The sequence below is a fragment of the Pelophylax lessonae genome, assembly GCF_965119305.1.
Source record: "Pelophylax lessonae genome assembly, chromosome: 4".
In the NCBI taxonomy this organism is placed as follows: domain Eukaryota; kingdom Metazoa; phylum Chordata; class Amphibia; order Anura; family Ranidae; genus Pelophylax; species Pelophylax lessonae.
Window position 1 is genome coordinate 635,756,455 of NC_138771.1, and position 25,719 is coordinate 635,782,173.

General features: G+C 44.0%; 1 protein-coding gene across 3 annotated transcripts in view; it reads left to right on the forward strand.

Annotated features, from left to right (window-relative positions):
• Nucleotides 1-25,719, forward strand: part of LOC309552378 (acetylcholine receptor subunit epsilon-like) — a 75,963-nt gene that overhangs the window by 18,043 nt on the left and 32,201 nt on the right. For all 3 annotated transcript variants that reach the window (XM_082253320.1, XM_082253319.1, XM_082253321.1), the window contains exons 3-5: nucleotides 2,719-2,763; nucleotides 14,075-14,184; nucleotides 19,178-19,333. In XM_082253320.1, the coding sequence (XP_082109446.1) occupies nucleotides 2,719-2,763; nucleotides 14,075-14,184; nucleotides 19,178-19,333 (311 nt within the window). The remainder of the gene's footprint in view (nucleotides 1-2,718; nucleotides 2,764-14,074; nucleotides 14,185-19,177; nucleotides 19,334-25,719) is intronic.

Below are 25,719 nucleotides of genomic sequence, written 5' to 3' on the forward strand. Positions count from 1 at the left end.
GCAGGTGCATCACAATCTAGTAATCTTAACCACTTAAGGACCGGAAGGTTTTATTCCCTTAATGACCAGGCCATATTTTGCGACTCGGCACTGCCTTACTTTAACTAACAATTGTGCGGTCGTGCGACGCTGTACCCAAATAAAATTGATGTCCTTTTTTCCCCCACAAATAGAGCTTTCTTTTGGTGGTATTTGATCACATCTGCGATTTTTATTTTTTGCGCTAAAAACAAAAAAAGAGCGACAATTTTGAAAAAAAAAAACAATATTTCCTTCTGCTATAGAACATTCCATATAAAAAAAAATTTAAAAATCAAATTTTTTCATAAGGCCAATTTGTATTCTGCCATATATTTTTGATAAAGAAAATCCCAATAAGTGTATATTGATTGCTTTTCTCAAAAGTTATCGGGTCTACAAACTAGGGGAAATATTTCATTTTTATTTTTTTTATTTTTTTTTACTAGTATTGGTGGTGATCAGCGATTTTTAGCAGGACTGCGACATTGCATCAGATAGATCAGACCCCTAACTGACATTTTTGGGGGGACCAGTGACATTACTACAGTAATCAGCGCTAAAAATATGCACTGTTACTGTAATAATGACACTGGCAGGGAAGGGGTTAACCCAGGGGCGATCAAAGAGTTAAGTGTGAGCTTGATCAAAGGGTTAAGTGTGAGCCTAAGGAGGTGTTTTCTAAATGTGGGGGGATGGGCTTGTAATATCAACACAGAGACCTGTGATCCTAAATAGAAGGAACACAGAGGCTCTGTATCGATACCAGAGAGAACAACGGTCTCCTGTGTTTACATTAGCAGACCGCCGCTCTCTCTTCACGGGGAGCTATCGCGGCTGCCTGGCGCCCTGCGCCTCGGCTTCCCTGGTTTAGAGTGGGTGCAGCGGCTGGTCGGCAAGTGGTTAAGGAAATGTGAGTGCAAATTTAACTATACAACCAGTAGATGCCAATGGGTTGCTAGTCCCATGTCCGCCCCAGACATATGCGATATATGTATGCCTCTGACGTCTCTACATGTAAGTGACGTCAGTGAAAAAAATGTATAGAAATATTGTTGAAGAAAGTTATATATAATCATTATATGACTAATATGAAACTGATGGCATATTCATTTAAGATTACTAGATTGTGATACACCTGCTGTTGGTCTTGAGGAAGCACATTACGAAACGCGTAGACCAGCAACAAGGATTACACACTTCAATCCATGGATTTTCACAATATTCACAAGGATATTGTATTATACTTTCATGTATTTTAACCACTTGCTGACTGCCGCCCGACTATTTACTGCGGCGGCAGTCAGCCCCTCACAGGCAAAGTGACGTATGGGTACGTCACTAGCCTGTGAGGCTCTAGGGAGCGAGCGCGCGCCGCCGGAGGTCGCGCTCCCGCTCGCTCACGGACCCCCCGCGCGAGTGAGCGGCGGATCCGATGTCCGCCGCTCACTCGCTCGCGATCCTCCGGTAGAGAGGGAGAAAGGCAGGCGGCTAGTGTAAATAAAGCCGCCTGTCATTCTCCTCTGTGTAACAGCACAGATCATACGGTCCTGCTATGTAGGACCGTAGATCTCTGCTGTTACACACACAGCCACATCCAATCACAGGTAGAAGAACGCCCCTAGGGACACACTTAACCCCTCCCTCTCAAATAAAGTTAACCCCTTCACTGCCAGTGTCATTTTTACAGTAACAGTGAATATGTATAGCACTGATTACTGTAGTAATGTCACTGGTAACCCCAAAAGTGTCAAAAATGTCAGTCAAGGGTCTGATCTGTCCGCCGCAATGTCGCAGTCCCACAAAAAAAAAATCGCAGATCGCCGCCATTACTTGTTAAAAAAAAAAAAACAACAAAAATGACAAAAATCTTTCCCTTAGTTAGTAAACGCAATAACTTTTGCGCAAACCAATCAAAATACGCTTTTTGCGATTTTTTTTTTTTCCCAAACATACGGTAAAAAAAAAAATTGGCCTAAAATGTTAAAAAATTTTGATTTTTACATTTTTTTGGGGGGGAATTTAATATTAAAAAATGTGAAAAATATTGTTATTTTTTCAAAATTGTCGCTCTTTTTTTGTTTATAGTGCAAAAAGTAAAAATCGCACAGGTGATCAAATAACACCAAAAGAAAGCTCTGTTTGTGGGGAAAAAAAGGACGTCAATTTAATTTGGGTACAGCATCGCAGGACCGCGAAATTGTCCGTTAAAGTCACGTAGTGCCGAATCGCAAAATAGACCCTGGTCAGGAAGGGGGTAAAATCTTCCGGGGCTTAAGTGGTTAATGTAGTCACCTTTGGGCGCCCATTGTGTTTCCAAATGATATATAATAAAATATGTTTTTTTTTTTTTTTTTTTTAAATACAATACGTCTGTCTCATATAAGTACTATTAAAATCCACCACCAGCAGGACTGCAAACTTATTGTAAATATAGTATATATCAGGATGCGGCAGGGGTAATTGGTCTTTCTTTTGTCTTTTGTACTTCAAAGTTTTGTTTGCTTTTTACATTTGATTTTGGAGTGAATGGACTTCCCCAAACGGGAACCACATTAAATGTTAGAAATGTGTTTATTCGAGAAAAAGTTTCCATCCTGCTCCTTCAAATATTCTCGTCACTACACTCGAAAAAGAACATCGATTTGACCGCACGAACAATTGCTAAACATTTTTTTCTGTTTTTATTCCCATTGACAGAATGAGAAAGAGGAGACTATGACAACTAACGTATGGCTCCAGCTGGTAAGAGGAAAACTCTGGACTGAGGGCAGGGACTGATGTGAATGTGCAATACTGTATATACTGTATGTGTAAAGCTTTGCGTAAATTAACGCCGCTATATCAGTACCTGTAATAAATAAATAACTGCACATTACATTTTTATTATCAATCATTATTTTTCCCCTCAAATAATGTGTACTAAAGGTAAAAAAAATATATATTATTATAGCTCATTATACTGTATTATTATTATTATATTATAGTACACTCACCGGCCACTTTATTAGGTACACCTCTTCAGTTGCTTGGTAAGACAAATTGCTAATGACAGCAATGCAAGATTGGCAGATGGCAGCCAATCATATGGCAGCAACTCAATGCATTTAGATGTGGGTAAGACAACCTGCTGAAGTTCAAACCGAGCATCAGAATGGGGAAGAAAGGGGATTTAAGGGACTTTGAACGTGGCATGGTTGTTGGTTTCAGAAGGACTGGAAAAAACTGCTGATGTACTGGAATTTTCCCACACAACCATCTCTCAGGTTTACAGAGAATGGTCCGAAAGAGAAAATATCCAGTGAACGGCTGTTGTGTTGAGGAAAATGCCTTGATGAAAAGAGAATGGGCAGACTGATTGGAGATGATAGACCACCAGACTGTGGTGAGCAGAAGAGGGTTCAACCACAAACCTACTTTGCAGCCGTCTCATTTCCCCGGCATTAGACCTCATTCACACTAGCGCGACTTGTCAGGCGACTTGGTCGCCTGGCAAGTCGCAGTGGGTCGCCTGCCATTGATTAGCACAGGACCGGTTCAAATAGGAGCAACACAAGTCGCTCCGACTTAGAAAAAGGGTCCTGTACTACTTTGGGACGACCTGGAGGCGACTTGCATTGACTTCAATGATATGAAGTCCGTGCATGTCGCACTGAGGTCAGCGTGCACCGCGACTTCACAGGTCGCCCCAGCAAGTCGCATCGACCCTGTCTGAACGGGGTCTTAGGGTCTGAGCCAGCAGCTCTCCTGGCTTTCTGATGCTGCCGGGTGACGTCAAGGAGGGGCGTTTGCAGGGCATAGCAAGTGCTGCGGTGCTAATAAAACCGGAATGCCGCGGCTGTCATCTCAATTGGGATCCGATGAGCCTGTATGCATGGGCAGCGTCGGGGATCCAGGGATGCAGCTTCCCTCCTCCCCCCACTCATCTCTCACTCTTTTGTCCCAGCCAGGCTTGCTGAAGACCTTCTCAGCAGCTGCTAGACCCGGTCTCCCTGCCATGCTTCAGGCTCTAGGTTGCTTGCAGCAGGCAAGATGTCTGACATTTAAAGGGTCAGTGAGATTTAACCTTCCTAGCGGTATTCCCGAGTATGACTCGGGGTTAAAATTTCAGTCCCAAAAGCGGCAACCGCGAGCCACACTCGGGGTACTGCTAGGAAGGATCCTGGTAGAGGGGTTACTTACCTTGTTCCCGGGATCCAGAGATGTATGCGGGCGGTGTGCGGCGGCAGGTCTTCCTCCGGATACTCTCTGTGCCCCGGCTTCTGTCTCCTGCGACGTGACGCTCGCAGGGGGGTGGAACCGGCGGCAAATTCAAAAGTAAAACACACAAACACACTGATACTTTGCAAAATAAAATAAATTCACATTAGATTGCCCCCAGTGCCCTTTCCTGCAGTTTTACTGTACTTTTATATATATATATATATATATATATATATATATATATATATATATATATATATATATATATATATATACACACATATACATATATATACGTGTATATATATATATATATATATATATATATATATATATATATATATATATATATACATACATACATACATACTTTAAATTTATAGTCATTTATTATATTATAATTTATGATTTTGTGTTTCAAACTTTATCATACCAGAGATGTTATAAAGAAGAACGCACAGTAAAAAAAAAAATCACATGTAAATAGTTGGTTTGGGCTGCTCATTTTTAAAAATTGCATGCAAAATAATGGTACCGCTTTCAGCACCTAAAACCGGAACGAATCATACCGCCAGGGAGGTTAAAAAAAAAGGAGAAATAAGTAGGGAGAGAAAGAGAGAGTACTGGATAGTTAATTTTCCTAATTGGCTGTCTTCCAAAAAGATCTTTTCTTTCATCTTTAGCCATGAGCTCGCCATCAGCCACAACAGGCACGAAGATCTGTGGAAAGATAAGAGGGGGCTACGTGGGACTATAGAGGAAAAGAGTGATGCACGCATGACTGGTGTGGTACCTAATCTTATTAGTAGCAGAAGCCCTAAAAAAAGACAATCACAGAAAGAGAAGTCCCGCCACCACTCTAAATCCCCAAAATCAGGGTTTCACTCTAAACAGAAAATCTGTTTGCCCACCATTCCAAGCTGCAGTATATCTCCAGCAGTGGAACCAAGACAGACAGGGTGACCTTCAGATGGCCTATGCTGGGCCTGTGTGGCGCCATCAGTTCCCAGGAAAATTTTATGTGTCGAATGCATGAGAGATGTGGCCACGGATAAGGGGGCAGAGTTAAAGATTATATTCACGAGGCAGTGGCCGAAAGCATACATTTGGTCTCCAGTGCAAGCGGTTCAAGGGGGGAACCTAAAGCAAGTACTTCCACAGATCAAGGCCGAAGAACACCAAAGGTTTTGGAAATTTCATCAGGATCATCTTCCGAATCAGGAGATATGCCAAATTTGTTCGATTTTCCTCTGATTGACCCATATGTTATGGCTATAAAAGAAGCCATAGATTGGGGTCAGGACACTCAACTTCCAAAGAAGGTAAAAAGGTTTTTCCAAACCTTAGGAAGCAAGGAGCTTCTTTTCCATTCATGGAGGAAATCCATGAATTAATGGAGGATGAATGGGAAAAACCGGAGAGGAAAGCAAGAATCAAGAATCGGTTTGCAAAATGATATCTGTTCAAACCCTCTGACACTGTTTTTTGAGAGTCAGCGCTGGGAGTAAATGCAGCCTACAACCCCTGACAAGACATGTGTCTCTCCCTCTAGAAGACTCCTCCAAGTTCAAGGACCCAATGTGTAAGCGAGCAGACGCCTATCTTAAGATTTATATGGTCGCCGGAGCAGCCTGTCCTCCACCTACAGCCCTACCATCTATCTCAAGGGCCTTAAAAATTTGGGTCTCGAATATGAAGACAGCACTGCGTGCAACAGTTGAAGCAGCAAAAATTCTCGCAGCTCTTGAAGAGCTTTACTTGACGGCGGCCTTCTCAGCTGAGTCTTCCATAGACCTGGTAAAACTGCTAGCTAGACTTATGGGACACTCAGTAACAGGGAAAAGAGCGCTTTAGTTGTGACAGTGGACCGCAGACGGAGCATCATAACAGGCGTTATACAACATCCCCTATAATGGCAAGATGCTGTTTAGGAAGACACTAGAAGAGGTGATCAAGCGGGTCGCAGACGAGAATTCGGGTCTGCTACCTCAGACATCAAGGAAAAGACAACCACCCTTTCGATCAGGGCAGTCCGAATTCAGAAAGGCCCAGGAAGCCAGATCATACAGGCCAGGCTGGGAATACACTAGACCAGTGGTTCTCAAATCCGGTCCTCGGGACCCACCAACAGGCCAGGTTTGCAAGATAACTAAATTACATCACAGGTGATCTCATTTGCTTCTCAGTGATTGCAGTATTCTAGTCTGCATCCCCCAAGGTAATACTTAAAATCTGGCCTGTTAGTGGGTCCCGAGGACCGGATTTGAGAACCACTGCACTAGACCACAATGGAAAGGTACACAAAGTTCCTTCTTGTGGAGTGTAAAGTCCAGAACAGAACAGGTGGCAAAGAAGATGGAGAAACCTTTTTGACAATCTGTCCATCCAGCTTCTCTAAGTGGGAGCCAGATTGGCAATATTCTGGAGGGTATGGATGGTGAAGGTCAGGGACCGTTGGGTTCAGAGAATAGTAAAGCACAGATACAGGATAAAGTTTCGGGAGAAACAATCAAATATTTTTGTCTGGACGCATGGGACACGAGATCAGAAGAAACGCAAGTTCTTACAAGAATAAGTGACCAAATTACATCAGAAACAGGTAATTATGCCAGTTCCTTTGAGATTTAGCGTATGCATATTTGCATGTCCTAATCAAAAAACATCATCTAAAATACCTCAGATTGGTAGTAGGGGAATGCCATTATCAATTCAGGTGTTTGCCCTTCGGGATCAACACAGCACCCAGAGTCTTCTCCAAGAACCTATCAGCCATCATAGCATTTATCCATATGCAAGGAATAAAAATATTTCATTACCTAGACGATGTTCCGGCCGTGGCCCACTCAAGAGAGGAATTTGGACTACAAAACGACAAGCTAATTGGGGATCTTGTCCAATTTTGGATGGCTGATAAACAACCAAAAGTGCAATCTCATTCCTACTCGACAAAAAACAAATTGAAAAGGATTAAAAGAGGTGCATGGAAGCCAGCCAGCCCCCAGTCTGATGTACTCACCCTCCAGTCTGCCACCAACCAAGTAGACCTGTCTCGATATAAATAAAGAACAGGGGTTTAGTTGACACGCATTTGCAAACGCATGTGTAAGCTGCAGAGCCACGACACGGCACCCTGTTTTATCTGCTCGACAGGTGGAATACCTAGGTATATTCAACACACAATCAGAGCAGGTTCTCCTACCTTATCACAAAATCCCTGACACTATTGGCAAAGGACTATATGAAAATGTTTGGGATATTTATTGCGGCTATCCTGGCAGTGCCATGGGCAAGATTTCATATGAGAGCTTTTCAAATGTCCTTCCTGGGCCAATAGGACAGACGGTCATTGGACCAGAAGATCCATTTACCAGTGCACATTTGACGGGGTCTAGCTTTGTGGACTTTGCCTAAGACCCTGTCACGGGGCATGCCTCTTAGCCTGGGAGGACTGGATCTTGATAACCTCAGATGCCAGCCTCTGGGGCTGGGGGGGCTCACTGTCTCGGAAGGCAGGCTCAAGGCAAATGGAGGTCAACGAAGACCAGATACTCCAATCTCCTGGAACTGCAAGCAGCATACATGGCCCTGCTAGCTTTCAAAGGAGTGATTCAGGGAGCTCAAGTCAAACTGAAACTAGACAACCAGACGGTGGTAGCCTATATAGCCTGATAGGGAGGAATCAAAAGTTTGCTTTGATTTTTCACTAGGCCAAGGCTCATGTGGAAACTAACAGTGGTCTACATTACAGACAACAAACCCAAATGGCAGACCAACTAAGCCTGGAAGTTACCCAGCAACGGAGGTCAATCAACAGACGCTATGTGGAGCCAGTCTTTGCCAGATGGGGGAAACCCAGCACAGACCTGATGGTGACACCAGAGAATGCGCAAGTGCCTAAATTCGTATCAAGGTTCAGATGCAACGAGGCGTTAGCTCAGGACGCCTTCCAAATTCCGTGGCAGTTCACCCTAGTGTATTTGTTTCCTCCAATCCCGCTAACCATGAGATCCTTGCTGAAGATTGGGAACAAAGAGGTTCATGCCATCCTAATTCTACTATTCTGACCCCGGAGGCCATGATTTCTGTTGCTCCTACAAATGGCATCAGCAACGCCAGTACACCTGCCTCTCAAGAGGGAATTACTACAGCAGGGGTAGTGGATACAACCCAATCCAGGGAAATTTCAGCTGACAGCTTGGCTGTTGAATCCACCAGATCACATTGGCAAGGTCTCTCAGACGAGGTCATTTCTACACTTTAGTGCGAGAAAAACTACGACAAACGCTACATACTCGAGAATTTTAAGAAGATTTGTGGACTTTGCATCACAACTCCCTTCTAACTTTGAGTATTGCAAATGTTTAAGATTTTCTGCAGACAGCACTGAATGTAGGCTTGGCATATAATTAAATTAAAGTTTAAAGCCCCGTACACACGTAGCGATTGTCGGCCGTAAATATTCGGCCACCGAACGATCGGCCGATTGTCGGCTTGTTAGTATAATGCTTCCGACAACCGACAGCGACTTTTCGGCCGAACAGAATCTGTTGTGCAGGCATTAAAATTTTTGTTGGCCAACACCAGAATGGCCGATTGTTCGCCAGTCAGTACAGAATTCGGCCGACAAACAGCCGATTAGCAAGACTGGGCATGCTCAGAAAAGAAAAAACACACGGAAAGTTAACCATCATATGACATCACTTCTGCAGTCGGCTGTTGTTGGCCGACAAAATTCATGTGCTGTCTTTTGCAGTTTTCAGCCGACAGGACAGCACCGGACAAAAGACGGCCAATCATTCGGCCGACATTCGGGACATGTGTACGGGGCTTAAGTGGGCAAACAAGTCTTTAATAAAACTATTCTTCAGAGCAGCAATAATAATTCGGCCTCCAAAAAGAACCTCTTCCCAACTTGGGCACTGTACTAAAGGCGCTACTGCAGCCTCCATTTGGTCCCCCTGAGTCATGTCCGCTTTGGTTTTTGACAATCAAACTAGTTTTTCTTACTGCAATTACAACAGCAAGAAGAGTATCAGAGTTGGCAGCCCTATCCTGAAGAGATCAATTTTGCAACATCCATCCAGATAGCCACTAAATTAATCTCAAAATGTAATGTACATTGGGAGGCAGTGCTACAGATGAACCATTTAGACCTTAGACTACTGGACATGGTCAGCTTAATGTCAGTGTATCTACAGTGGGCTCAACAGATGCACAAGTACAATAACCTATTCATCCTTCCTTTCGGGCCTAAGAAAGGGGAGGCAGTGTCATCAAGGATCTTGGCTACTTGGATCACAAAGGTTATCACCTTGGCATACAAACAACAGGTCTTGCTCCTCTGCAGAGTTTCAGAGCTCACTCTACTAGAGGGATGGCAGCCTCATGGGCTTCCGTGGCAAATGTACCGTTGAAGACATATGCAGTACCGCGATTGGAGTTCTTGCAAGACTTTTGCTCGTCATTATAAATTAGACATACCTTCCTGCTAGTTATTCTTTATTTGGAACGGCGGTGGGATCCGCTCCATTTTTAAGGTAATTAATTGTGGTGAAGCATTGCCAGACATCCCAACCTGCAAAAACTAATTTCAGGGAGGTGGCAAACTCATTTCAGTGAGGTGGCACTCTGCCCCCCCCCCCCTCCCCCCACCAATTTAACACAACTAGAGGATGATCAAATGAAATGCAATCAGTATACAGAGGTTTACTTGTTCTGAGAGATATTAAAGGAACACTCTAGCCACCATGACCTCTTCAGTGATTTAACCACTTAAGCCCCGGAAGATTTTACCCCCTTCCTGACCAGGGCCTATTTTGCGATTCGGCACTGCGTGACTTTAACGGACAATTGCGCGGTCGTGCGACGCTGCACCTAAACGAATTTGACGTCCTTTTTTCCCCTTTCTTTTCGTGGTATTTGATCACCTGTGCGATTTTTTGATCATGCGCTATAAACAAAAAAAGAGCGTAAATTTTGCAAAAATAACAATATTTTTCACATTTTTTTATATGAAATTCCCCCAAAAAAATGTAAAAATCAAAATTTAACATTTTAGGCCAATTTTTTTTTTTACCAAATGTTTGGTAAAAAAAAAAAAATCGCAAAAAGCGTATTTTGATTGGTTTGCGCAAAAGTTATTGCGTTTACTAACAAAGGGAAAGATTTTTGTCATTTTTGTTGTTTTTTTTTTTTAACGCGTAATGGCGGCAATCTGCGATTTTTTTTTTTTGCGGGACTGTGACATTGCGGCAGACAGATCGGACCCTTGACTGACATTTTTGACACTTTTGGGGGTACCAGTGACATTACTACAGTAATCAGTGCTATACATATGCACTGTTACTGTAAAAAAGACACTGGCAGTGAAGGGGTTAACTTTTTTGAGAGGGAGGGGTTAAGTGTGTCTCTAGGGGCGTGTTTCTAACTGTGATTGGCTGTGGCTTGATGTGTAAGAACAGTGATCAACGGTTCTACATAGTAGAACTGTATGATCACCATTCTTGCACAGGGGAGAATGACAGACGGCTTTGTTTACATTAGCCGCCTGCCTTTCTCCCGGTGTAACGGATGATTGCGAGTGACCGGCGGACATCGGGTCCGCCGGGCACACGCGCGGCATAGTCCGTGACCGCGCAGGAGCTCCCTAAAGCCTCACAGGCTAGCGACGTAGCCCTGCGTCGCTTTGCCTGTGAGGGGCTGACCGCCGCCATAAATAGTCGTGCAGCGGTCGGCAAGCGGTTAAAGTGGTCATTGTGGTAGGAGTCAGAAAGATTGCACGTGCTGGGATATTTACAATTATGTGCTGGGGGCTAGTTGCACCCCTAGCACATGTGACTTAGGCAGCCAGAAAATGTCATGTCTTTGTTCATACATGTATGAAAAAGGACATGACATTTTATTATGACAGAACACAGCTAGGTATTAAAAAACATTTTGCAACAATTTACACACACTAATGCACAGACCTAAGGCTTCTTTCACACGGATGCACTGCGGTTTACCTGCACCTCAACTGACCTCAATCTTCACTTCTTCCTCAGGGTTCCTGGTTGCTGTCCCCAGGTGAGTATAGCTGGTGGCTGCTGCTGGCTGTCCTCCACGACTTGTACTGCTGGCTGGTACTGCTGGCGGGAACTGCTGGCGGGTACTTCTCTTGGGTACTGCTGGCAGGGACTGTTGGTGGGTACTGATGGTGGGTACTTCGGGCTGGTATTGATGGTGGGTACTGCTGGTGGGTACTGCTGGCTGGTACTGCTGATGGTTACTGCTGGTGTGTATTGCTGGCTGCTACTGATGGTGGGTACTGCTGGCTGGTACTGCTGGTGGGTGCTGCTGGTGGGTACTGCTGGCTGGTACTGCTGGTGGTTACAGCTGGCTGGTGGTTACAGCTGGATGGTACTGCTGTGGGTACTGCTGGTTACTGCTGGTGGTTACTACTATGGTTACTGCTGGCTGTTATTGCTGGCTGCTACTGCTGGTGGTTACTGCTGGCTTTGTACTGCTGGCTGGTACTGCTGGCGGGTAATGCTGGCTCCTCTGAGCCAAAAATGGAGTGTGACAGGAGCCGACGCTGGAGGAAGCATGCAGATGCAGTAGAGAGCAGAGTCGATCATACTTTCTGTATGGCTCCTGTCACAGGCGGAGGCGGAGTGCATTTCATATCACTCCATCTGTGACAGGAGCTGGACCTACACAGGAAGCATCAGCTCTGTTCTTCACTGTTCTTCACAGTAATGCCTCATACACACGTGCAGATTATCTGCAGACTTTTGTCTGCAGACTTACCAAAACCATATAATATGAGGTCAAACCTAAACACTTTCAATTTGTATGCAATCCGGCAGCCCCTTGCACTACATAGAAAAGGTAAGTCTGCAGACAAAAGTCTGCAGATAATCTGCACGTGTGTATGGGGCATAAGTGCCTGTCGCCGCTACACAAAGAACAAGAGGGGGGAGGGAGGACCTGGTTTTATTAGGCTGGAAGAAGGTGGTCCTAGGTGTTAAAATGAGGAGTTAACCCAAAGTGTGCTGATGGGAGGACGGACCAGGAAAGGAAAACTATGGTTAGTATTGATAACAATTTTCAGTTTTTTTGCATAACCAGTTACGCACAGCGATTTATGCTTGACTTCTCTCTGTCTCTGTCTCTCTCTCTCTCTCGCTCTCTCTCTGAGTCTCTGAGCGCAAGTTTGCCAGTCTGTTCTTGACTGGTTGAATGTGTACAGAAATGTGTGTTTTTCCTACAAATAGAGCTTTCTTTTGGTGGTATTTGTGCGACTTTTATTTATTGCGTTATAATCAAAAAAGGAGCGACAATTCTGAAAAACAAAAAACAAGATTTTTCACATTCTGCTATATACCATTCCCCAAAAAAAAAAAAAATCAAATTTTTTCATCCTATTAGGCCAATTTGTATTCTGCTACATATTTTTGGTAAAAAAAAAATCCCAATAAGCGTATTTTGATTCGTTTGTACAAAAGTTATCGTGTCTAACAAATAGGAGAAAGATTTATGTCATTTTTATTTATTTAAATTTTTTTACTAGTAATGGCGGCGATCTGTGATTTTTAGCAGGACTGCAACATTGCGGCAGACAGATCACATCCCTAACTGACATTTTTGACACTTTTGGGGGGACCAGTGACACTAATACAGTAATCAGTGCTAAAAATATGCTCTGTTACTGTACTAATGACACTGGCAGGGAAGGGGTTACCCAGAGCGATCAAAGGGTTAAATGTGAGCCTAAGGGGTGTTTTCTAACTGTATGGGGGAGAGATTTGTGAAATGAACACAGAGACCTGTGATCCTAAATAGGAGGATCACAGGCGCTCTGTGTTCCATCCAGAGAGAACAACGGTCTGCTGTGTTTACAACAGCAGACCGTCATTCTCTCTCCACGGGGAGCGATCGCAGGTGCCTGGCGGTAATCGCAGCCGCCTGCCCTGTGGATCGGCTTCCCCGCTGTCTAATGGGGGTGGGCGCGTGTACCTACAGGTACCGCGATTCGCGCAGCCGAGCCCGTCTGCTGCAGTATATCTGCGGCGGGCGGTCGGCAAGTGGTTAAAGGGTAACTCCACTTTCCTGGGGAAAAAAACTAGCAAATAAAAAAATAATAATATAGTGTATACAATTGCTACACGAGTCATATTGTAATTGGAAGTTGTTAGAAATGACCTTTACCTTTTAATCTGCAGCCGCTGTAATTTTCTGTAAAATGCAATATGGCAACCTGGCAATCCCCCCAGATCTGTAATTTCCGGCTTGCGTGATTGGCTCACTGATTTTCCCAGAAGTCTGCAGTAAGATACAATTCAGATTTTGAGCAGCCCCTGAAACAAAAATGTTATTTTTGGTGAGATACTAAAGGGATGCAGACCATGCCACATTCCTCATTAGAACCCTGCAGGTGCAGCAGCTGACTGGTAATTTTAAAACCAATTCCATTCAGAATCACTCATGGACACAGAGAAACAAACAGCTATTTCTTCAGAATAACAAAAGGTAGGAATCTGCAACAAAGTTTGTTAAAAGCCCTGCAATGTTTTTTCTGAACAAAAGTGGAGTTACTCTTTAAACACCAATATCTATTTGACGGCAAATCTCCAATCTGAGTACAGAATACCAACATGAAACCACTAAATAGCAAGTGTGTAAAAATTTGCATGTTTCTTCAGAATTTGTTTTACGCAATCCTTGCTCAAAATGTTGATTTACTCAAAGAGCACCATTGCTTCCATCAGTCCTTTCAGAAGGCTTTGACCCTTGGCCCTTCCGTTTATCACACCCGATTAACACACTGTTTGCAGTATTTTCCGGAAGTGCCAAATATTTTGATTTGTCCTAGGAATGGGATGACTACCGCCTCACGTGGAATGAGTCAGACTACGGCGGGATCGCAATCTTACGGGTTTCGTCCGACAAGGTCTGGTTGCCAGACATCGTTTTGGAAAACAAGTAAGTCAAAATAAAAAGGTCTTCCAAAGCAACTTGACTCTCAAAATGTTCAGCAAAAGGTCCTTCACAGGATGTCTGCTTTGGCTTCCAGTTTTATTTTCTGAAAAGCTAAAAGCAAACACTGACTCCAGAAAAAAAAAAAAAAAGATGAATGCCACCAATGCTGCATGTCAGCTGAGGCTCTGGACTCTGTAGGGCAGACTTTCTCTGAAAATTTTGGGCAGTTTTGGGACTTTACATGAGACACCGGCGAGCACTGCACAGCGTCTCCATCCCTGTATATAACAGAATTGAAGAGAAAAAGGGGATTATAGAAGGTGTGTGTGGAAACCAACCGGCCCTTAGTTTGCTATAATTACCCACCAGTCTGCTGACAAACCAAATAAACCGGTCTAACATAATAGGTTAAAAACAGGGGTTTAGTTAACACACATTTGCAAACGCATGTATAAGCTGCAGGCCACTCCAAGGCACCCTGTGTATTCTGCAGTCCTAAACACTACCTAACACTACTCAAACTGAGTGTCTACTGAGTGTCTCCAAACTTGGGAGTACATGAATGCTAATGGATGGATGGGAAACAGGTGAGCTGGAGGTGGCCCAATCCTCCCCCAACCTGCTCCCAGCCATGACTGGCATTAAAAAACGAATGGCTATGTGGAAGCCATAAGGTGCAAACTAAAAAATTACCAGCTGGAAAAACGCACACCCCCATCCCAATAATATAGATAGTAAAGGCAAATTGGGACTTTAGATGAAACACCAGCCTGTAAAGCAAGCGTCTCCATCCCTGACAACATGGAAAATTTTGGGCAGTTTTGGGACTTTACATGAGACACCATCCCTGTATATAACAGAACTGAAGAGAAAAGGGGGATTAAATGAGGTGTGTGTGTGTGTGTAGAGACCACCAGTGTCTGAGACCACCAGTTTTTCAACCAGAGTTCCGTGGAACCCTACAGTTCCTCCGGAAGATGTTAGGGGGTTCCTTGAGCAATCAGAAATTTCTTCCCTTTAGGTAAGTTACCACTGAAATGATCTGTAAGTTACCAATGATCTATTTAGCTATTTGTAAGAGGGGCATTCTTCCCACTAACCCTTAATTTAGGGAGCATTCTTCCTGCTGTCCACCAATGCTAAAGACATTCTTCCCATTGGCCAACAATGTAAGGAACATTCCTTCCACCGGCCCCCAATGTCAGAGGCATTCTTCCCACTACCCACTAATATCAGGGACATTCTTCCCATTGACCATCAATTTCAGGGACATTATTACCACTGGCCATCAGTGTAATGAGCATTCTTCCCACTGACCACCAATGTGAAGGAGATTCTTTCCACTGGCCAACAATGCCAGGGGCATTCCTTCCACTGACCATTAGTGTCAGGGATATTCTTTCTCCTGGCCAACACTATAAGGGACATTCCTTCCACTGGCCATCAACATAGGGGGATTCTGCCCACTGACCACTAATGGCAGGGTGTCATGAACTAGATCACCTGCTGGTGGCACTGGTGGCTGGCGGTGGTTCCTGGCTCTGAAGGGTGTTGTCCCACTGTCCAACAGTGGGTGACTCCCAGTAGCCAGCAGATCCCAGCAATTATAACGTAGCTGATGCTGGCTACTGAGAGTGTATTTAGCCACTCCTCTAGTATTCCACAGTGCCTCAGTGTTTTGCCTGTTTTCCCATTGTGCCTGCTCCTGCCTGCTTTTTCCTGCTCCTGTTTACCTTTTCCCCATTCTGGTTGCTCATTCCTTACTGCTCAGCATGATCCTGCTCTACCCTATTTATCCTGCTTAGTGGTTAGGAACCTCTTTGTATAGGTTTCGCCAGGTTTTGTATTCTTTTGTATATTTGTATTTATCGTTGTGCTTCTCACATGTGTTGTTTGCCAAATAAATCACATTTACATTCATTAAAGGATAAGTTCACCTTTGTAACATGTTACTGTTGCAGCAGCCCCTAACCCCCCCCTCCCTAATCCCTCATTGTGACAGCGAGTGGGGGATCTTCTCCCCCCACACATTATTCATTCACAGAGTTCTGTGAATAGGAGAACTACAAGTACTGACAACCTTTGCGGCTGTCGACTTGTAGTTATTAATAAACTACCAGGGTGCAGTTGAGAACTCTAGGTAGTTCATTTTTTCTTCCTGTCATTGTGTAACTGCCTGCCCATATGAGGTACAAGCACACAGCTTACACTGACCATCTGCAAGAGCCCTGCATTGCACCCGCAATCAGCTGATCTGTGCAGATCCACACATACAGTATCTGCTCACACTCTACAGGATACCAGCACTCAATGTCATAACACAGAGGCATTCTTCCCACTGCCCACCAATGTAAGGAGCATTCTTCCCACTGCCCACCAATGTAAGGAGCATTCTTCCCACTGACCACCAATGTAAGGAGCATTCTTCCCACTGACCACCAATGTAAGGAACATTCTTCCCACTGATAACCAATGTAAGGAGCATTCTTCCTTCTGACCACCTATGTAAGGAACATTCTTCCCACTGACCACCAATGTAAGGAGCATTCTTCCCACTGACCACCTATGTAAGGAACATTCTTCCCACTGACCACCAATGTAAGGAGCATTCTTCCCACTGATCACCAATGTAAGGAGCATTCTTCCCACTGACCATCAATGTAAGTAGCATTCTTCCCAGTGATCTCCAATATAAGGAACATTCTTCCCACTGATCACCAATGTAAAGAGCATTCTTTCCACTGACCATCAATGTAAGGAGCATTCTTCCCACTGACCACCAATATAAGGAGCATTATTCCCAGTGATCTCCAATATAAAGAGTATTCTTCCCACTGACCACCAATGTAAGGATATTCCTCCCAATGGCCACAAATGTTAGTAGCATTCTTCCCCCTGATGAGCAATGTGGGACATTGTATAGGTATGGTAATTATTGACAGGGGTTTGCTGAGACCCGAAAATTTTTTTTAATGGTCTATAAAAATTACCCACTCGCACTATAACCAGGGGGTAATAAAATGGCTGACTGCCACATGCACCAATCAGCAAATCCGTAGCTGAAAGAAATCAGATAATAAGGTATTGGTGCTGTGCTGTCGAATGACAACTAATAATAAAGGTGATCAGCAAACAATATTATACGTGACAAATGTGCATATGGCAATAAAAAATGTGTGAAGAAATAAATATAAATGAAAAAAATCAAACAGCATACACAAAAATACACTAAGTGAGTGCATATAATCAAACCAATGTTTGGGTGGTAAATAACAGTGAAAATAGTAAACTACAAACTAAATCTCCAATCGCCCATCCAGAATCATATACAGTATATCCATCTAGTGATCAATAAGTGTCCATCGATATTGATGGGGAAAAGGGAACAGCCATTTTAGTTATAAACAAAATATATTTTATATAAAATATATTTGTAATGAAGCAGATTGTCTAACATCCTGTATATCTTGTTGACTGTCTGAGACCACCAGTTTCACACCAGTTGCCCAGCCCTTCATTTGCAAGATTGCTATCTCAGCCTTTGAAGACCTGTTCAGCTAACAAACCCTGGAAGTGACAAGCCTATGTGAATGACCATCCGCATATCAAAGAATGTCACCCAAGACTCAAATGGGACTTCAAAAGAATTTAGTTAGCTAGGTGCCACCAACTTCAGAATGTATAACTTGTAATACAAGTCCTTAGCCAGAGCAATTGTTTTCAAACTAACAGAATGTAATGTGACTGAATTGCTCTCCAAACATGTCTTTCTACCTACAGTCAAAATGTTACTGAAACCCATGAGTATTGTAGATGTTTCTAGCGATGGACACTTATTGATCACTAGATGGATCTATATGATTCTGGATGGGCGTTTGGAGATTTGGTTTACTATTTTCATTGTTATATACCGCCCCAACATTGGTTTGATTATTTGCACTGACTTAGTGTATTTTTATGTATGCTATTTGATTTTTTTAAATTTATATTTATTTCTGCACACAGTTTTTTTGCCATATGCACATTTGTCACGTATAATATTGTTTGCTGATCACCTTTATTATTAGTTGTCATACAACAGCGCAGCACCAATACCTTATTATTTGATTATTTTTTTTAAATGGTAGCTCTGGGTTAAAAAGGTTGAAAAAGGCTGCTATAGGGTCTTGCCTTGGTGGCAACCATGAGTGCATCGGACCATCAAAAGCGTTTGTTACCAGATTTAGGGGTTTACCATTTTTCTAGCAAATCTTGGTGTGAACAGCCAGAAGAGCAGGAAAGTGTAAGTCACAAGTGCTCTGCTTTCATTCATCGACTGATTCACACTGAAAACCATGCTGGATCCCAGTGGGTTCAAGGATGAGCAAATGTCCCACCGCCTGTTTTTCCTGAGGAGAGCTCTGATTGTCCAAGAGCAGTTACAGATTTTCAATTGAAGAAGATGAGGGTAACAGGAGGATTTTCTAATGGGGGGTTCTTGGTGGTAGTATCTTTAGGTGCAGCATAGTTAGTCTATGTCTAAGAGCAGAAAAGATGATCATACAGACAAGAACTTAGTTGAGCAAAGGCTGGCCCTAGGGTTGGTGTTAGGGTTACAAGGAGGGTTATTGTTAGGGTTACAAGGAGGGTTAGTGTTAGGGTTACTGGAAGGATTAGTGTTAGGGTTACAAGGAGGGTTAGTGTTAGGGTTATTGGAAGGATTAGTGTTAGGGTTACAAGGAGGGTTAGTGTTAGGGTTAGAAGAGGGATTAGTGTTAGGGTTAGAAGAAGGGTTAGTGTTAGGGTTACAAGAAGGGTTAGTGTTAGGGTTACACTGAGCATTAAAGTGCTGAAAAATGTACATCACTACTATGTAGGATGAAGAGGCTGCATGCTATAACCCCAATTATATTAAGCTGTTTATAACCTCATATAAATCTAAAAGATTTAAAAAATAAATTGATTCTATGAAAAGGGGCCACCCTGCTCTGTAACTGCCCTTCATATTTTCTTTCAGCGTTGATGGCCAGTTTGAAGTGGCGTATTACGCCAACGTCCTGGTACATAGCAATGGCTACATGTCTTGGCTCCCGCCAGCCATCTTCAGGAGTGCATGCCCTGTGGTGGTCACCTACTTCCCTTTTGATTGGCAGAACTGCACACTGGTGTTCAGGTGAGCAATCAATGTTTGTACTTTATATGTATCATTGAGCCAGGGACATCTCTGCACCAGAGGAGATTACACTCCAATGCTCCCACCACATTCAAACATATTAATAATATACATTTACACAGATCAGTCATAACATTACAACCACCCAACTAATATTGAGTAGGTCTCCTTTTTGCCGCCAAAACAGCCCTGGTCGTTGAGGCATGGACTGAAGTAGACCTCTGAAGGTATGCTCTGGTATCTGTCACCAAGCCGTCAGTAGCATCACACTACCTCTGCCGGTTTTTCTTCTTCCATAGTGCATCCTGGTGCCATCTCTTCCCTTGGTAAGAAACACACACCCCCAGCAATCCACATAATGTAAAAGAAAATGTGAATCATCAGACCAGGTACCTTCTTCCACTGCTCTGTGCAGTGGTGGCCCGTCCATACTGGGCGTAGGGGCGCCGCCCCCCTAATCAATGCGCCCAGCCCCTAATCTACAAGCAGGGTGCCGGACGGATGAATTTCAATGAGGTTTTTCTTTTTTTGAAGCACGTGATTAGAGCCTGAGGCTTTAATTGGCTTCAAAAAAGGGTGGGCTCCAGGCACAGAGCACTGCAGTTGTGTGACAATAGGTAATTAATATTCGCTATTGTCCTCCTGATTCTCCTCCTGTCCAATCAGGAATTGGTTTCTAAGACCCAATTGGCTAGGGAGTCTTAGGACTCCTGGCCAGTTGGGGTCCCAGGACCTACTTTCTTTTTGGCCAGGAGGAGAAGCAACATCCCCGAAAGGAGGAGAACCTAGAGTGCGGAGCAGCAGCCCTACCTCGGATCCTTTTCATCTGCCTCCTAAGGTAAGGAGGCCTCTGAACTCCGCTGTCCTGTCTGTCTCCCCGGGGGTGGCATTGGTTGGCGGCCCCCCTAAAATATCAAGCACCAGCCGCCACTGGCTCTGTGGTCCAGATCTGATGCTGATGTCCCCATTGTAAACGCTTGTGGCTGTGCACATGGGTCAGCATGGGCACCCTGACCGGTCTGCGGCTACCCAGCCCCATACACAGCAAACTGCATATGCACTGTGTGTTCTGACACCTTTCTATCAGAACCAGCATGAACTTTTTCAGTAATATGAGCTACAGTAACTCCTCTATTGGATTAAACTACTTAGCCCAGCCTTCACTCCCCACGTGCATCAATGAGCCTTGGTCGCCCATGACCATGTCGCCAGTTTTTCCTTGGATCACTCTTGGTCCTGACCTTTGCAGACCAGGAACATCCAACAAGAGCTGCAGTTTTGAAGTTGCTCTGTTGTCTAGCCATTACAATTTGGCCTTTCCTTATGCTTGCCCCTTGTTTCTGCTTTCAACACATCAGCTTCAGAGATAACATGTTCACATGCTGTCTATCCAACCAACTTTCAGGTGTCATTTTATCAAGATAATCAGTGTTATTCACATTACCTGTCAGTGGTCATAATGCTATGGCTGATTGATTTATATACAGTAACTCTGGCATATTCTGCAGTGATATACAGAGAACACTGAGCAAGTAACAACGGTGTCTGCACCAGAAGAGCTTATACTCTAAAGTCCGTCAGTCTACAGTCTAGAGACTTTGTACAGAGGGGCTGCAACTATCGTGCTTGTGAATGGTTGGATCAGATGGCCTTTTGAGGTTTGCTTGGGTGTGCGTTAGGCGTGTCCTTTGAGTCCTCTCCTATACACGTTTGCAATCAATCCCTTCATTCATTAGAGAGTGGACGGTTTGCAGGTACCTGGTGAGCCCACTTTGAGGGTTGTGGCCTATGCTGATGACGTGTCTGTTTTCATCTCTGGGACAGAGGAGGCCGAGGAGGTGGTCCCGGTAATGGAGCAGTATGCTGAGGCATCAGGCTCAAAGATTAATCAGGATAAAAGTGACATTTTCTGGATGGGAGAGGAAGGCGATAGCTTCGAGCATCCAGACACCTTGCCAGAGCCCCGGCAGGAAATTAAAGTTTTAGGTATTATATTTGGTCCCCACGATTACGGCCTTGCAAATTGGGAAAGCAGGCTACAAGATGCTGATGCCAAGGTTGCCAGCTGTAAGGAATGGAAACTCTCTTACAGGTAAAGGATTGACCTGATTAAAACTTACCTGATCCCAGTATTTCTGTATGTCAGCTTTGTCTGTGTTTTTCCAGTGTCTCTCTATGCGAAGATCTACAGCTGTTTCTTCCAGCTGTTTTGGGGGAACAAACTGAACCTCATTAATAGGTTTATAACCTACCTTCCTAGGTGGATGGGTGGTCTAGGTATGGTCAACCCTGTGGTATTTTTTTCTCTGATGTTTTTGAAACATAATTTTGGTAAGATGCTGGCAGAGGACCCGTCTCGGTGGGTTGGTATTTTTCAGTCCTGGTTTAGGCGTTTTCTGTGAAATTGGGAGAATGGTGGGCCAGTAAAAAGTCTGAGGGTCTGACATGGTAAGCTCCCGGCTTACATTTCTCCATGCCTGAAAATGCTTTGGCAGTGGCGAGTAACAGTGGAGGAAATAAAGTCTCTTCCTGGGAAGGACCTGAAGAGAAGGGTTGTTGAATCCGCCTTTAACGAGCCACTGGTTCTGAGGGATTGCCTAGGCCCCGTTATGAGGGAGGGTCTGCGTTTGATTAATCTGGAGAGAATTCCTTTGAAGTACGGAAGAGGAATCACAAGGCAAATTGAAGCGTGTAGGGTCTCCGAGTAGGAAGAGGGCAAGAAGGCTAAGAATGTGTACCTCAATCATCCTGATGGTTTTATTTCATTTGAAGGTGGTGACCATTAATGTCGCCAGCATAAAATCAGTAAGTGCTCGTAATTTGGCCTTATTTTTGCTCAGCAGGTTTAATGCTGTTTTTTTTTTTTTTTTTATTTTGCAAGAGACCCCGTTGTCTAGTTTGGCTGATATTAATTTGGCGAAGGGGTGGAGGCGCAGCCCCTCCTTCTGGTCTCTTTTGGCTGAGCCTTACACTGGAGTAGTGGTAGCAGTACTTTTTTCCGGCATGGTAACCTGTTGGTGGATTATTGAGGTAAAATGGGGAGATGCATGGTCTTAGATGTCTCCATAGGGGGGGCAGGACCTGCACCCGATCAACATCTATATCTATGGGCCCCAGACAAAGTGGGACAGGAAATGCCTCTTCATGAAGATCAAGCCTTTTCTTTTTACAGCCCAGCAAATTGTGTCTTTGGTGGTGATTTTTACACCATCACTAGGACTAAGGACAAGAAAGTTACTGGAGCCATGGTAGACTGTGGCAGGCTTTTTTTTAATGAACTAGCTAGAGAGGCAGGTCTGGTGGATGTGCACATTCATTGCTGCCCAGACGACACGGGGTTCACTTTTCAGCGAGGTAGTAGTCAAAGTAGACTAGACAGATTTTTTTTTAAAGGGGAACTCTGCCTCCTCGCCACCAGTGGGACTTTAGAGTGAACATTTTTGTTATTTTAAATTTTGCAAACATACAGCGTGTTATTAAAAACATATTTACATATACCGTATATACTCGAGTATAAGCCGACTTTTTCAGCACATTTTTTATGCTGAAAAAGCACCCCCTCGGCTTATACTCGAGTGAGAAAAAAATTTAAATGGGGAAATGCCAGGAACGATCAGGAATGACTGGGGATGACTTTTAATCTCACCCCCGACCCGCATCCGCCGCCGTTAATACGGTAATATGCCAATAACATAGCAGCTTGACTCCTCTGTAGCAGCGGAGGAGACCGTCAGCGGAGAGTCAGTGGCCCGCACGTCACACTGTGGGAGGAGCCAGTGCTGGAAGCCGCGCTGCTGAAGAAGTGAGCTGCCCAGGCTGGGAGGCACTGAGGGAACACCTGCACTTCAGCACATCAGCAGCATCCGGCACCCCAAGGTTCTTATATTATATTTAATAGTTTAATTTATATATATTTATTTATTTAATATTTATGGTTGACCTGGGTTGAGAGGGGGGTTGGAGGTGTAGGCCTAATGTGAGTTGAAGGGAGGGGGGGAGTGGAGGTGAGGTGAAGGCCTAATGTGGATTGAGGGGAGGGGGGTGTTGGAGGTGTAATGTATGTGCTGTAATGTACCACTGACTGACCACAACTCAAGGTTTCCTTTTTTTAATATTACATTTAATATTATATTTACAGTCATTTATTTTATAGATTTTTATTTTATTTACGATAATATTTCTCTTTATGGTTGACCTGGGTTAAGGGGGGGAGGGGGGAGGGGGGAGGCCAAATGTACTGTATAATGTACTGTAATGTAATGTGCTGTAATGCACAGGTGCGTCTCTGGTGCAGTGCTGCATTTCCCACCCTAGGCTTATACTCGAGTCAATCATTTTTCCCATTTTTTTGTGGTAAAATTAGGGACCTCGGCTTATATTCGGGTCGACTTATACTCGAGTATATACGGTATACAAAAATAAATAAAAAAGAATATATACAGTACATAAATAAACAAAAACAAACAAGCTTACATCAGCAAATAACAAAAAGAAAATAGCTTTTTTTCTGAAAATAACATAAATAGAGCTATATACAAAGAAACATAATTTTTTAAACAGCAAACCAATAAATTATGCAAAACACAACCCTACTTCAACCTAAACACACCATCAGGCTAAGAAGCGATTAAACATTGATCCCATGCATGCAGCCTTTTCCCAAGCATCTGATCTTATAAAAATCTAGGGGAGGTGAAAGGACCGAAACAAAAGCCGCACACCCAGAGACTGACAGCAGCTACGGAGAACTGACATTCCTCTACGCCTTTGTCCAGGCCTTCCGCCGCCACCTGTCCTTCTCAAGAAACCGAATCTTCCCAACCTCACCTGAATGTTGTGCATCACCACCTTGACAGGAAGGACTGTGCATTCCACATGTAGACACGGACTTCTAAGCTAACTAGAAAAACTGTCCCAAAATCAAAATCCCAGTGAGTTTGAAAGGCCCCATATGACCACTCCACATAACCTAAGCAGGTAAGGAAAGGGATACCCAGAGCCCCATCCACCCTCTTATAGACTTCTATAATAAAGGGGCACTGAAGCAAGAAATGGTCCATCGTCTCTTCCACCCCACCACACTCCACTCTTGGACAACCATGATTCTCCAGTTTGCCATGAAATGAGGCCAAATCACAAAACTTAAAAAGCATTCTCTCCAGATTCATCAAACGCAAACCCTCCCTTATAACAGGGCCTGGGCAATCTCTCAAGGCCAGTGGCTCGCTAAAAGCAGATTCAACAACCCATCCTCTCCAGGACCTTCCAAGGAAAAGACTTAATTTTCTCCGCTGTCACTCACCACTGCTGAAGCATTTTTAGGTATGGGGCAACATAAGCCAGGAGCTTACCATGTTGGACCCTCAGGCTTTTCACTGGCCTTTGCAGAATAGGCCAGCAGAAACTTTCCCCAGCCTGCAGCCCTGCACCATGCCAGAGCCTCCAAGACAGCTAACCCTGCTGAAAAAGTGCTTCTACCCTGAACCGAACAGTGCTGGTGGTGAGAGTAAAATTGCCAGTTAAAGGCGATAAACGTCAAAAGCTTTTTTTTTAAAGTATCTTCCTATCGACATTGAGAAGGCTAATGGGCCGCCAATTCTCAATTCTTGAAGAATCTTTACCCTTTGACAGAAGAATCACCGCAGATTGCTGCATGGAGGGCGACCCCCTCTTAGACATCTATTAAAAACTTCCACCAAATATGGGGCCAGAGTAGCCTTAAAGTGCTTATAAAACTCAGCTCTCAATCCATGTGGCACAGGCGACTTCTTAATGGCAAGCTTATCAATAGCCTTAACCACCTCATCTGCCGTGATGTCTTCTGTCAAACTCATAAGAGAACTGCCATTTCCCAGTCCTACAGTAGAATCCAGAAAACTTGGCATGCCTGCCCAATCAAGGTCTCTGCTACCCAGGAAGTCAGCATAATATGACCTGGTGGTTTCCAGGATCCCCGACTAGGACTTTGTCAAGGAACCCATACTGTCAACCAGGCCTACAATTGACATCAAGCTGTTTATTTCTTCCTATGGCCAAAAAACCCAATTATCCTTCGTTTTCTAAGTTTCCGCCACTCTGACTTACTGCTGCAAGAGTCCATGATCGATACCTGCGCCCAAAAAAATCCTCAAAGGATTGACTAACCTTCACATCATCTAGGAGCGCTGAATTCAGCCTTCAGGTACCCTTCCCCTTAAAAGACATAATACAGTGAGCGGAAATCTCCAACACCACTCAGTTACACACTATTAATATACATACAGTATACATAGCTCTGACATATGGTGCAGTGCTGTACAGAGAACACTGAGCAAGTCACATCAGTCTCTGCGCCAGAGGAGCTTACATTCTAACACACAAAGAATTTTAGGTGAAAACAGATAACA